The sequence below is a fragment of the Anoplophora glabripennis genome, unplaced genomic scaffold (genome assembly GCF_000390285.2).
Source record: "Anoplophora glabripennis isolate ALB-LARVAE unplaced genomic scaffold, Agla_2.0 scaffold976, whole genome shotgun sequence".
NCBI classification, from domain to species: domain Eukaryota; kingdom Metazoa; phylum Arthropoda; class Insecta; order Coleoptera; family Cerambycidae; genus Anoplophora; species Anoplophora glabripennis.
In genome coordinates this window covers 20,324-35,802 of record NW_019417092.1, presented here as the reverse complement: position 1 = coordinate 35,802, position 15,479 = coordinate 20,324, and the positions used below count along the sequence as shown (strand labels likewise).

At 33.5% G+C, this 15,479-nt stretch overlaps 1 protein-coding gene across 3 annotated transcripts in view; it reads left to right on the top strand.

Moving 5' to 3' along the window:
• LOC108913366 (probable multidrug resistance-associated protein lethal(2)03659) overlaps positions 1 to 15,479 on the top strand; it is a 26,083-nt gene extending 10,604 nt beyond the window's left edge. For all 3 annotated transcript variants that reach the window (XM_023455915.1, XM_023455913.1, XM_023455914.1), the window contains exons 3-6: positions 3,560 to 3,796; positions 6,216 to 6,646; positions 6,698 to 6,854; positions 14,225 to 15,479. In XM_023455915.1, the coding sequence (XP_023311683.1) occupies positions 3,560 to 3,796; positions 6,216 to 6,646; positions 6,698 to 6,854; positions 14,225 to 15,479 (2,080 nt within the window). The remainder of the gene's footprint in view (positions 1 to 3,559; positions 3,797 to 6,215; positions 6,647 to 6,697; positions 6,855 to 14,224) is intronic.

The window sequence follows — 15,479 nt, the reverse complement described above, 5'->3', positions numbered from 1 at the left end:
TTGTGCTTACTTTTGTTCTACACGTTTTACTTTTCAGGATTTCAGTACCTAAAAACGCCAGAAATTTGACTATTTCTCGGTCAGGGATATGTCCACCTTAACACTGCATACTAAATATTTGAACTAATATGCCGAAATCATTTTCATACATCTGGATTGTCACCTGCTGTTCTGTTATTGATAATATGGTATTGGGATATGTGCAAATAAAAGTATGTGAGTGATTTTAACATCAGTCGTGTACCGGTCTTAAAACTTTTCAAGTATCCATTCCAGTTCTTCATGTTTTAGCTTTGGGTTTATACAATATATGTAAAAAAATACAAATATTTCTGATACTGTGAATTATTTCATTATTCCATTGTTTCAGTCCATTCCATTGTTTATATAAATATGGTCAGATTTTTATACAGATTTATGCAAATCGATTTCATGAGATGTACGGAGAAATGACTAATACTAACGATGACATCAAAAATGATTACTGGCAAAAGTATTTAACGAAATTGATAAAGTTTCGATTTTATTTAAAATATATTTAAGATTCTGAATTAGATTATATCAGCATCAGCCAATGCTATAACTGATCGTGAAGGGATTAAAATCAGGCAAATAAAATGAATCGGATGTTAAAATAACTACGGTTAATGCTGAGGATTTTAAATAGCAAGTCGTTGTTTTGTTAAGTATTATTTTTATCATATCTAATTAATGGTTTAACGAGAACACTTATTATTTCATTAAAATATTAAAAGTAGATTAATTTATAACAGTCGTTTAGAGAAAATTTCAAGCTTCAGTCAATATTTTAAATCTCCAGAAATTATTTAGTTTATTTTGTATTAACTTTACAAGGTATTTAATTAGTAAACGTGATACTTAAACGTACATTTTTAACTTTGCGTAAAAACTAGGATTATTGTAGCTGAAAATTCTCTTTTCGAGACGAACACAAATAAATTTACTAAAATTGTATAAACCTTGTTGTCAGAGCCTTCAGTTATTTTTACATTTTTCGTGTGAAATTATTTCCAAAGTGTCTTTCCAAGATATTTGCAGTTAGGAGCGGTTCCTTCTATCATCTAATCAAATCGAATTTTTCTCTTAAACTAAAAAAAAGTTGCAACAAAAGTTGAAGACATTAATTTTGTGAAAATTATTTCAAAATTTTGTGATTCACTCGCCATGTATTTGGTAAAAGAATAAAATTACAATTTGGATCAAAATGTTCTTCCAACTGAGGCATTTGTATTATAAAAATTGTGATAATGAAATTAGTTGGTATTTGATTATACAGTGAAAGAAACATAATTTCAAAAAAGTCATTTTGAAATGTCGCTGGGAAATGTTGTAATTATCGATCGTTACAGAATAGTCTCTGACATTTTTAAAGGTGACAATTGGCATGTTGATTGTTACTTACCTGTACGGCTAACCTAAATTGTGCGAAACAAATGGAAAAAAAGAGAAATGTTTATTCTTAAATAAAATGAAAACGATTGGGTTTAGGTATAGGGAAACTTTAACAAAGTTACACTCAATTTTAGTGCAGAATGCGATTACGTTAAAAAAATGAAATTTCGAGTTTTCCACGTTGTATAAAAATTGGAAAATTTTCATGTCAAATCCGATAAATTAGGTCTTCCTCTACAAAATGTTCGCACAAAAAATTAAACCCGTGTTTTCGGGAAAACTAAATTTTGCTGACAGTCTGCATTTATCGATTTTGCCTAAAAATCTCAGAAACGGTCAAATCTAACAATAAGTATGAAGTGTGCTATATGTTTTTAATTTAAAAATGAATGCTCTTTCCAAAAATGCAATAATATACAGGCGGTTCCATTTAAAATAAGAAATTGACGATGACCTTGAAAATATTTTAACTTGGTAGGCCCCACGGCCCATATCACATCACCGCTATTTCAAAAAAATCTTTAAAGCGGTTTCCCAAATATTCATCAATGGAGTTCGTGGTGAAACACCCTGTATAATATTTAAGTATCTCTTCGTTTGGCCGCTAGATGGCCTCAAAGTTCGTGAAAATTGTTTGAATTTTGTAAATAACTCGAATACGTATTAATCGATTTCGATTATTTTTGGGGTGTGGACTTTTGCTTTCAATCTACACATGTTGGTGTTATACAGAGTGTCTTTTTTAACTTACAACTTTATAGTGCTAGGAGACACTGATTTTGTAGATTGACTGTAATTTCAGTTTGAGCTTTAAGTCATTGTACCTGCCAATTCTTAATGAGTATACTACGATAAGATATACCACAAGTTACTTCGATATGGATACACACACACATACGACGAATTATTTTCAACGTGCCTAATAATTTTATTGAGATAATTAGTAAAAACAATCAAATACAATAAAAAATGCTGGAGATAAAAGGAACAAAGTTGATGTTATTAGATTTAGTGCAACTTATTTTAAAAACTGTTCAAAGTGACTACCGTTGTTTCTACAGCAATGGTTAATTAAGCGAAGAAAGTTAAAGGACACTAATTGCAGTTTTTGTGGACAATTTTTCAAAGTACCCTAAAGATAATAGTCGCAAGGTGTTAAGTTTGGTGAACGAACAGGCCAGATAACAGGAACATTATCCCCTCTACCGATCTATCGACGAGGGAATCTTTGGTTCAGATACTGCGGGTATTGACAGTGAAACGTGGTGTAGTTCCATCATGCATAAACCACATATTAGCTCTGAGCAATAACGGTACACCTTCCAATAACTCGGATAAAGTGTTTTGCAAAAATTCTAAACAAAATTCGTCATTCAGTCTATTGAGTAGAATAACAGGGTCAATAATAATGCTATCAATGCGTTGTATTTGATTTTTTTTTCTAATTTTTTGACTAAAATTAGGCTTATTGTAAATAATTCTAATTCGTAGTATGTGTGTGTATCCATACCGAAAAATGAAGTAAGAGGTGGTATATCTCATCGTCGTAAACACTCACTAAGAATTGTTAGGTACAATGAGTTAAAGATCAGACTGAAATTACAGTCAACCTACAAAATCAGTGCCTTGTAATACTTTGTTAACCATTATAATATGGGTGGCACGATAATGTAGATATTTAAAAAATATTTTTTGTACCCAAACCGTTCATTTAATCAAAATTCTAGAGGCCCAAAAACTTCCAAATCGTATAACCTATCAGATAAAAGATAGTTGTCATTATTGCCCGAAAGAGGGAAAACTTATGAACGGATATTATCACCATACATTAATTTTGTAGGAGTTGCAGGTTTAAAAAAACACTCTGTATAACACCAATATGTGTAGATTGAAAGCAAAACCACACCCCAAAAATAATCAAAATTAATACGTATTCGAGTTATTTACAAAATTCAAAATATTTTCACGAACTTTGAAGCCATCTAGCGACCAAACGAGCGATTTCGGATGTAGGTGAATTAGCCTACTGCCTATTTTGAATCCACGAAAATGTGGTCCTCCGTTGTACACGTTATTCTGGGACACCCTGTATATTACTCAAATATATATTGATGCTATGCTACTCTTTGTTTGTTTTTTTTTTTAGTTATACATATCCCATATTTAAGAAAGGCAGAAGAAAACCCTTAGACGATGAAGATGTATACGAAGTCATACCCAAATTCTCCTCAAAGAAGCTGGGAGACAATTTGGAAGATTACTGGGAGTTGGAACGAAAAAAGAAAGGGAATGAGGCGTCTGTGATAAGAGTTTTAATTTCTTGTTTTGCGAAAAAATATTTGTTTATAGGATTTATTCAGTTATGCGTGAAGACTAGTTTAATGTAAGTAGAATACTTATACAGGGTAGCCCATCGAAAACGTACCGCAAGGCATTACAGGGTAGTAAAGAACTTTCCGAAAAAATCCAAAAACAGGTCAAATTTGTTTCTGAGGGGGACAACTTTTGGCTCAAAAAGCATACTAAAATCTTCAACCCCCTAAGTGGGGGTGCTATCTCCTAAATTTTTTCAAATGGGAATGGGGGTCAAGTGCGGAGTCATTAGAAAGAGCTTTTAATTCTCTATACATCGATTCTTACTTTTTTAAAATCGATTCATTATTTTAGAAAATATGCAGCTTTGAAAATACGAACAATATTTTTGACGAGAAATGCGAAAATCGATTTAATTTTACTTCAAAACTTACGGTATTAGTCAAGTAAATGCTGAAAATGTTGTCCGCCAACTTGCATACAATGATACAGGTTGTCTTCAAACCGTTGTCGAACATTCTGGAGCACTTGCGGTGTTACTTCGCGACATACATTAATGATTCGTCCTCGCAGATCTTCCAAGGTATCAGGTGGAGTGCTGTAAACTTTGCTTTTAATGTGCCCCCAGAGAAAGAAATCTAAAGGATTTAAGTCGGGTGACCGAGGGGGCCACTCAATTGCACCTCTTCGTCCTATCCAGCGTCCTGGAAACGTCTCATTTAGGTAATTGCGCACATTGAGCGAGTAATGTGGAGGAGCTCCGTCTTGCTGGAAAATCAGTTCGTGTTCATTGTAAGCAGGGTCGTCCTCTATGATATTTGTTAGAGCTGGGTCGATGACATTTTGTAGTAAATCCAAGTACATATCGCCTGTCAAATTTCCAGGAAGGAAAAAAGGACCTACAATGGAATTTCCAAAAATACCTGCCCATACATTCAACTTCTGGGGGTGTTGGGAGTGTGTCTCATGGAAAATCCTTGGATTGGTATCAGCCCAGTAACGACAATTATGGCGATTCACTAAACCATTCAAGAAGAACGTACACTCGTCCGAAAAACACACATTAAAGAGGAAATTATCGTTTATCGCTCGTTCAGTCATTATTTCGCAAAATTGCAAACGACGATCAAAATCGTCTTCATTTAGCTCTTGCACTAGCCGAATCTTATAAGGATGGAATTTGTATTTTTTTAATATTCGTTGGACACTTGTACGACTCACTCCTGTCGCAGTAGCCAATTGCATTGTACTCAGCGTACTATCCATTGCCACTTGCCCCAATACCGCTATTTCCGTAGGTTCATTTAGTACCGGATTTTCAACCTGCCTCTTTTTGTTATGAACGGAGCCAGTTTCGCGAAATTTGGCCACCAATTCGCGAACAATTTTTCCAGACGCATGTTTCTCAGGATGCCGTTGGTTGAACAGTTCGGCGACCCGATTTCCGCATTCATTGTTTTTGAAAAAAAGCTCAATAATTTCTACTCTTTCTGGAATTGAGTACACCATAATTAATCAATTTAAAAGACTCGGCAGTATTGGTACTCTTCAACTACAAGTCACAAGACAGTTATCTAGCAACTTCTTGTGGCCTATCTAAATACGAAACAAAAAGCGGACAATTTTTTGCTCACCAAAATCAGGCTAAAGAATTCGCAAATCAGAAAAAAAAAAGCGAATTCTTTTGAAGGAATTTACCAAGCTAATACCGTAAGTTTTGAAGTAAAATTAAATCGATTTTCGCATTTCTCGTCAAAAATATTGTTCGTATTTTCAAAGCTGCATATTTTCTAAAATAATGGATCGATTTTCAAAAAGTAAGAATCGATGTATAGAGAATTAAAAGCCCTTTCTAATGACCCCCCACTTGACCCCCATTCCCATTTAAAAAAATTTGGGGGATGGCACCCCCACTTAGGGGGTTGAAGATTTTGCTATGCTTTTTGCGCCAAAAGTTGTCCCCCTCAGAAGCAAACTTTACCTGTTTTTGGATTTTGCCGAAAAGTTCATTACTACCCTGTAATGCCTTGCGGTACGTTTTCGATGGGCTACCCTGTATATAAATCAATATAACTGGTTAATATTAAGCCCAACTAATCAGTTTATAGTGTTTGTATGGTTTTTTTAAGAGCTGGTTGATTTAAGAGTTGTTTTTCTCTTAAATCTGTTGTACATTTGTGAATTTGTGATTCAATAATTTGTCCAACAAATTAACCAAGTTGCAACATCTAATACAAGAATTGTGGTAAATTTCATAGCTTCAAACAGTTGGTCAGTAAATTGCAGACTATGGGACTGGTTCTAATTTATTGGCTAACTTTAGTGATTTTTGGTGGTTTAATATTAATTTATAGCACAAATTTCATTCTCATTCTAGAATTTCTACGGGTGCTTTTTGTTTTAAATATTGTTCAATGCGAAACCAAAAGCATCTAATGATCAAAATACAATTAAATTACTTACTGTAACCTTTTTCAACAAATGTTTAGATTAATTCAACCATTGGCTTTTTCAAAACTCGTGGCTTACTTCACGCCAGGCCAGACAGATATATCAAGGAATGAACTCTACAAATATGCAGCTGTAGTGATAGGCTTGAACATATTGAGTACTGTATATAATCACAACTACATACAGTACATAATCGAATACGGGCTTCTTGTAAGGACCTCTTTTTCATCGCTGATTTATAGAAAGGCACTAAAATTGAAACCATCAGCGTTTTCTGATATAACCATGGGAAATATCGTGACACTGATCACCAAAGATGTGGGTGCTTTCGAGGGAGCTCTTACATTTCTCAACGACGTCTGGATCGGTGTTATTCAGACGATACTCATTACTTATCTAATTTACATTCGAATCGGATGGTCTGTCTTGGCCGGAGTTGGATTCTTCGTTCTAATAATTCCTCTGCAAGGTATGTGATGGAAAGGTTTAGTGAGTATAAATTTCAAGTGTGTTTTTGCAGTGTATATTGGTCAGAAAAATAGTAATAACAGACTAAAATCCGCAAAGAAAACGGATGATAGGCTACAAGTGACTAAGGAGGCATTTTCTGCTATAAAAATTATTAAAATGTATACGTGGGAGAACTATTTTGAGAAAACTATCAACGAGTACAGGAAGTAAGTTTTTTCACATTATTTCTTAAGGGCGCCATATTCTTCAAATAGTGTTTTCCGCAAAGACAAATAATTTCAAACATTTAATAACTGAATAATCTAAAGCTTATCAAATAATAGGAATGTTATGTCATGCCGTCTGGGTATTTTCAAAGACGCCGCAGTAAAACGAATAAACAGGTGCAAAAAACGATCAAACCATCAAGGTTTTAGGTACTGAAATCTACAAAAATACTAACTTTTTTATATATAATTCCACATGTAAATATTCTTATAACACTTGCTTATTACTTGCTTAATCCTACATATAAAATTGTTTACTTTTATTTATAAGTAGGCAGGGCCGTCTTAAGCGCCCGGGCGGGCGGGCAGCCGCCCAGGGCGGCCATTTTTTGGAGGGCGGCCAAATACATCTCGTGGTAGAGTTGTTTTAAAATCTTATGGGCTTTGACCTTCATATGCGCAGAAACATAATTCCGACCGTCGCCTAAATTATTCTACGTCCTAAAAACATTACACCTATTATTCTCGTAGCGTAAACAATCCGATTACAAATTTTATTCCCAGTTTTAAACTGATAGTTAAAACATATAAGTGAATCATTTTAAGAAATGTATGTATACATTTAGTGGTAAATTATTATTATTCTAAATTCAGACCTGCATAAACAAATGTTTAATTGGATTTTAATTTTTTAATAGGTCTAAAAACAATAAGAAAGTTGTGCACAGTCAAGGACGTCAGATAGTTTACAACGTTTATGAATTTATGAAAAAAGAAAAAGAAAATAAAAATCCTTTTAAGTTAGAACAGCTTCAGGTCCGGGTAGCCAAGGCTACAGGTGTTTCATTAAGTACGATCAAAAGAATAATACGTGAACATGAAGCTAGTCCGTCTGCTAGTCTGTCGTCGCCTAGGAAGAAAATAAACAAACCAAGTCCTAGAACAACCCTAGATAAGTTTGATGAAGAAATAATTCGAACCGAAGTTTATAGATTCGCAGCTATTTATAAGCGACGTGTAACTATGAAAGCCTTGTTTGATGCTGTAAAAAATGATTTGAATTTAATTGGAAAAATTTCAAGTTTTAGAAAAATAATTCATAAACTGGGATTTCGTTGGAAGAAAAGTCAAGATAATAGAAAAGCATTATGCGAAACAACGGACATACGATTAAAACGCACAGAATATTTAAGGAAATTAAAACAATATAAAGAAGAAGGTATATTGGTTTTGCATTTTATAATTTCATGTTCAAAATGTAACTGAAAAATAAAAATTATTGTTATTTATTAATTACTACTATTTTTCGGCCACTTGTTTTAAGAATTGTTTTTTTAGGGCAAAATATTGTGTATAGTGATGAAACATACATCCACAGTAGTCATACTGTGGCAAAAACTTGGGACGATGGTACAATGAATTGTTTAAAATCACCTGTAGCCAAAGGAAAACGTCTAATTGTTGTCCATGCTGGAAGTAAAAAAGGATTTGTTCCTAATGCCGGACTGATTTTTAAATCTGGTTTAAAAACAGGAGACTACCACGATGATATGAATCAAAAAAACTATTTTAAATGGCTGGAGGAAAAATTAATTCCTAATTTGGATCCCAATTCAGTTTTAGTAGTCGATAATGCATCGTATCATAATGTGCTGGTAGAGCCTAATCCAACTTCTAACTGGCTGAAAGCAGATATGCAACACTGGCTCAGAGAACGTGGTATTGTTTTTGGAGACAAAGAAACTAAACCTGAACTATATGCAAAAATAAAACTTAATAAACCACAAAATAGTGTTACTATAATGGATAGATTATTAGCCACACATGGCCATATTGTGCTGAGATTACCACCGTATCATCCTGAATTGAATCCAATAGAAAAAATATGGGCAATCGTTAAGAATGAAGTAGGAATATGCAATACGACATTTAAAATGGACGATGTTTGGAGATTAGCAGAAGAAAAATTGGCAAATGTCACAAATGATGTATGGAACAATGTCTGTCAACATGTGGAAAAAGTAGAAGAAGAATATATTAGCCGCGAACATTTCATTGACGAAGTCAATGAACTTATAATACGCATAGACGATAATGATAGTGATGAAAGTGATTTCTTTAATTCCTCAGATAATGATGATAATGATGATGACTTGGGTTGTTAACCGTTATAATTTTTTTGTATATCTACAATTATTATGTAAATACAAATTACATATCATAATAAAATGCCCTATTCTTTATTATTTTAATTTAAGCAATAAAAATATATACTTACTGGGTGTAACGTAAAGGTTGGAAATAAATTAAACGGTGGATTTTTTGGTTCAAAAAATAAATTTTTCTCATATGAAATTATGCTCTACGGGTTTTCTTTTCCAAGCTACAGGGCGCTAAAAAGTTTCAAAAATTTTAGTATTTCTCCAATAACTTTCGAACATTATAAGATAATGGAACGAAATTTTAGCCTTAGCTTAATTTGATAATCCCCTAGTAACAGGAAAAAGATTGACTTTGTAAGTTACTGAGTGGCGTGCGTACGGATTGTAAAGTAAGGTTTTTCGAAGAAAATTGTTGTACGCCACTGGTAAAAACATTTTTTAAATATTTTTTCATGATCCAATTTTTATTTTAAACAAAATTACCCTCTTGCGTTTTATTTGTAGCTCTTGTAATTTTTCCGTAAATAGAACTTTTGTAATTACCATTTTTTCCCGCTAACATAGGAAAATAAAAGTAACAAAAACATTATGAAATATGCTTTGACTCAGCCACCGAATATGGTCAAACAGGCATTGAAAAAAGACTTTTGCATTGAAAATGATATTAAAAAACTAAATTTTTTGAAATTTTTTAGCGTCCTGTAGCTTGGAAAAGAAAACCCGTAGAGCATAACTTTATATGATAAATATTTATTTTTTAAAATAAAAAATCCGCCGTTTCATTTATTTCCAACCTTTACGTTACACCCGTATAACGAACGTTCGTCAGTTCACTTTATTGATGCCCGTGCGCCTTAGTTCATTTCTACTTGTAAGAATGCACATGGTCTAGTTCTGAGTCAATGTTTTCACAACGTGCTTATTAGAAGAATTATGCGGATACGCCACGCCTTTCGCGCATTTCGCGGTCCATGAGATATTAAAACAGCTCTAATGTACGTGTTAAAGTCAACTGCCGCGTCCCAGGCGGCCAGTGCCAGTGCTTAGTGCTAAGATGCACATAATGTGCTCTCAGTTCTTATCTCACTCTCAGTGTCTCTGTCTCGCTCACACTGAATAGACATTTATTATACTGTTTATTGCGCATAAAGTGGATGTCATAGAGAAATACTCTCCCGCTTTGAATTTTTTGAGTACCTAGTACCTACCTATTACACGTTTTGAGTAAAAAAATTAAGTTCAGGATCATACACATATAGTCTTCTTTTCAATCTCATTTGATTTTGCACATCTAGTAGTTGCCCATAATTTTCTACTTTATGACAAAAAATTCAAAGAGGCAAGAACATTCCTAATAAGCGTTCAAAAGTTTTTTTTTATCGAAAATATGTACTTAAAAAAGAATCTAATAAAAAATGTGCAGGGGGTAGTTCATTTCAACGTCTTATAATAGGACGAGGACGATAAAAAATACTCGACTAGAAGAAGCTTTATCAGCCTGCATATCATGAATAATTTCACGTTCTAAATTTCAAACTGTTTGGAAATACATAAAAAAAACTTTACACATTTCACCCCCTTTTAAGGGGTCGTAACTAAGAGGCCTTAAATCAAAAAATTGTATATGAAGGACCCCTATTAAAAGTGTTTAAACAATTGACCCTCAAATTTTTTGCACATTATTCGGGATCACCCTGTACATATATGTACGTTTTATACACATTGAAATTTAGCCAAATGATTTATAATTATTGCAAAAATATATTCGAAATTCAAACTTCAACCTACAAACGAAATTTTATGTTTTGCTTTAATTCTAAATTTATTTATACTACAACCAGTACAATCACAAATAAAATATAACATATCTCCTTATCTCCTAAGGGAACAAATTTGGAGGTAAAACAGTAAAAAAGTTATTTTATTGGTATTGACCTGAACATCACTCAAATTTTTTCGTGAATGAATAGAAATCCCTTATTTATGGTCAACATCTGACATACACGTGTGACGTCTGGTGTCTTTGCCTTTTCTCAAAAAAAAAGGTATAAACTAATAAATAAGACATGACAGGATCCATTGTGCCTACATGCATTGTAGCTTTGCCAATACCTACAGAATAAACAGAACAATTTTTTATTGTTTTAGGCCAGGCCTGTAAATTATATAAATTCTAAGCAAATCTTGATATTTATTAAATGATTTTGCTTCTGTCTTGGCTCAGTAGTTTTATCTTGGGCCCTTAAAGTTTTATATTTTGGATTTGTAGGTGTTAGAACTGTGTTTTAACACCTACAAAGGGGGGGGGGGGGGAGTGTGCGTTTAAGGCAATTAGCCCAGGGCGGCCGAAACCTTAGAGACGGCCCTGTAAGTAGGTACGTGAAAATAATTCCTAAAATGTGGGGTTAGGATAACAGCAAACGCATGTTTTACAAACGCTTTTTTTAGTTATTATTTTATTTGAGTAAATTTAAATGGTAACAATGAATAAACAGAACACCAAGGATTTTATTTTTGTGTTTACTTTTGTTCTACATGTTTTACTTTTCAAGATTTCAGTACATACCTTACCTTTTCTTTTGAAAAGGTCCACGGACCTCAATATTTTTTTGACACTTCCATCTGTCAGTCTTTTAGTTTGAGCTCTTCAAGAGCTGTATGCAGGGTGTTTCATAACTCTACCGACACAGAGCAGGCATGTGTACAGGATCTTAAAATATGCCGATTTGTTACGTAACATTTTTTTCTGGGATGTACCCTTGAAGATATTTTGACCTCTAAAGATGAGTGTTAAATTTTGAAAAACAATATTTCAGCAATGCCTTAACATACAGCAACCAAATTTGGTATATGATTTGCAGTTATTGTAATTGAGGGTTGCTTTCAGTGTACAGCAAAATAAAACTCTCTCTCAACGATAAATAAAAGTATTTTTATTAAAAACTAAGTACCTATAAAGAAAAATATATGTTGTTGGGGCGAGCGTTCGCTGAAGAGTCGTCTTGATGTGGAGTCGTTTGCAGGTATAAGTATCTGGTTCGTGGCGCCAATCTGCAGTGATGTTCTTCCGGGAACCATATCCCATTGTTTCTTGTCGCATGCAACGGGTAGACCGGTCCGGGCGGCGCGCGGTGTCAGGCTGGCGTTCTTGACGTAATGGGTTACTTGCGGACATGTGTATCCACATTATCTTTAATTGGTAAAAATATGAATTTGTTGGAAGCCCAATAAGGGTCGGACTAGGGGTAGGGCGCCCTTAAAATGATATCGATATTTTACAGTATTACAGCAAATTTAATTTAAAAAATTCGAAAAAATTACGGATCGGACAAAAAGTAAAGTATGCAGTTTTACAACTAGTAGGCTAAGATTTCATGTGTCATTTTTTACGTTTACAAAAAGTATCAAGAAAAAGCAATTTCATTAAATTAGATTCTTTATTTTACTTTTAACAAATTAAAAAGAGGAACCTTACAAACAAAACTTTAACCACAGGAACTACCGATATCGTCATATAGCACTATAATAACTGTTGAAAATGGCCAGCATTTTATCTAATACATAAATTTACCCTTCGCCGAAAATTAAAGTATACTCTGCGCTATAACTGTGGATCAATTTTTATGGCGTTGCATTTATTATTTATACGATTCCATAAATTTGCTTCAGATATAACCGGTGTAAAATAAATTCCTTTCAAGCCCCCCAGAGAAAGAAATCACATTTATTCAGATCTGGTGATGTTGGTGGCCAATTTTCTGGCAATAATTGTTTTCTCGTCCTATCCATCTATTAGGGAACTGCTGGTTCAAGTCTCGTACATTAGCACTGAAATGCAGTGGAACACCATCGTGCATAAACCACATTTGACGTCTTAATTGCAAAGGTAAATCCTCGAGTAGCCTAGGGAGAGTATTTTGTAAAAAAATAAATAAATAGTTTTCGCCATTCAGCCGGTTTGGTATAGAATAACTGGCTCGATTGAATAACGTCCGACAATACCAGCCTACACGTTTATTTTAAATTCATTTTGAAAATGGCGAGGAATTATTGCATGTGGATTTTCATCCGAATATTCATGGAAATTATGCAAAGTTGTGATCCCTCTTCTAGTGAAACAAGCCTCGACCGTAAAAAGAATCTTCTCATGAAACCTAACACCTTGACACAAAATGAAATACAAATACCATTACCGTCGTTCAAAGCAAAAATGCATTTCGGCTTTGATAATTAATTACTAGGGAACTAATGATCGTCATGAATAACTAGGCAGGATTTTGAAAACTTCAGAGTATCCTCTATACAACTGTACTCGTATAAGATCCTTTTATGATATACTTTTTTTTAATGCAAGAAACTTGATTCAAGAAAAAGTAAAAAGTAGCAAAATGTGGCCATGAGGAAGAGTTCTTTTTTCAATATTACCTCAAACAAGGCTGAAATGAAACAAAAAGGGATTTCCAAAATTTCATTTTTTTTTCGAATATTTCGAAAATTAATCTTGTTAGCCTAGATTTTTTAGAGGCATAATGTTGGTCCCCGGATTACGCAACTTTGCCCCCATTTAAGCTAGTTTGTAACTCTTACCGTTTTCGAGATCCCTGTAGTGAGAAGCGAATTTGTAACAGCCTGTTTTTCTCTAAACTTGATATAACTTTTTAAGTAATGAATAGACCAAAGATATTTTCGAATTTTTTAAGTATCCCAAAGAAACCTTCAAGAACTGCGTTTTTTTTCGTGATTCGAATTAAACTCAGTTTTTCTAAAAATGAGTTAAACAATAAATTTTACATCTTTTATTCATTGTGTTAAATTTAAAATGTTTTGTACAATACAAATTCATATTTTTGTTTAAACAAATACTGAAAAATATAAAAAATAATATAAAAAATTATTTTCTTGGAAAAAATTTTTTTTCGAATTTTTCTTTACAATATTCATAACCTTACAAAATCGTAAAAAAAGTTGTCTTTTTTTTGACCGCTGTATTTTTTTCCGCAAATCTGAGTTCTTTTCAAAAACTGACCCAAAAATCTATTCTGGATATTCTTGCACAATATATGTAAACTAGCAAATTCACTCGTCGATACTTTTTAAAAAAATCACCTGTTATATCGGTGTACAAGTATGTCAAATGAACCTCCACAATAATGATGGATTTTTAAATACTTCAAACTGTTATAATACTAATTTTTCTTCTTTTTTCAGAAAGGAAGCAAACACTTTGGCTGTTATATTTTATTTGAAGAGCTTAATACTGATCATAGGTAACCTCGTCTCAAGAGTGTCAATATATCTTTTAATAATGACGTACCTATGGACTGGACATTTGCTCACAGCAGAAATAGTGTACTTTGTCCAACATTCTTACTCCCAACTCAATTCATATATAACAGTCTCCATACCATTTGGTATAGCACAGACTGCTGAGTTATACGCATCTATGAAAAGGATACAGAAATTCCTTAACAGTGAAGAGTTGAAGGATAATCAACAAACGAGAAACGTATCTGAGCCGAAGGTGCTTCTAAGAAACGTTTCAGTCAAGTTAAAAGATGCAGTGGTACTACAAGATGCATCTCTCTCTGTAAATAAAGGCTTGCACCTAATATCTGGCAATGTAGGAAGTGGAAAAAGTGCCATACTGAAGGTAATTATGAAAGAGTATCCCATTACCAAAGGACAGTTGCTAGTTGAAGGTACAATTTCTTACGCCTCTCAAGAACCCTGGCTGTTCCCGTCGACTATTAAACAAAATATATTATTCGGGCAACCTTACAATGAGAGGAGGTACCAAGAGGTACTGCACGTGTGTGCGTTAACTCTAGACATAAATCAGTTTGAACAAGGAGATCAAACCGTAGTTGGAGACAGAGGAGTAAATTTAAGTAAAGGACAACAAGCTAGAATAAATTTAGCTAGAGCTGTTTATAAAGAGAGCGACATTTATTTATTAGATGACTGCTTGTCCGCCGTGGATACACACGTTAACATGTTTGTTTTTAAAAACTGCATAAAAGGATTTTTGAAAGACAAGATTGTTATATTAGTGACCCATAACATTAATCACATCAAGCAAGTTTATGGAAGGAATGTTTTATACGTCGATAATGGAACCACTTTATCTATAGATAAACAAAAGGAAACTTTGGATAAAAGAATTACTTATTATATTGATGATGTCGACTTTGATTACTTTGAAGGTGAAAAAGATGAAGACCTTGTTCATTTAGAAAAACACGAAGATGATGAAAGCGCGCTGCTATTGCAGGGAAATGGTATAAACCAAAAAGTAAAAGATTTATATCATGAAGAGAAGAAATCAGGAAAAGTAAAGTTAAGTGTATACTATCGATACTACAAGTACACTGGTGGAATTCTGGTTCTTCTGCTCATTATTGCTCTTTTTGTCGTTGGTCAAGCAGCAATGGCGTACACAGATAAGTTGTTAAGTCAATGGTAA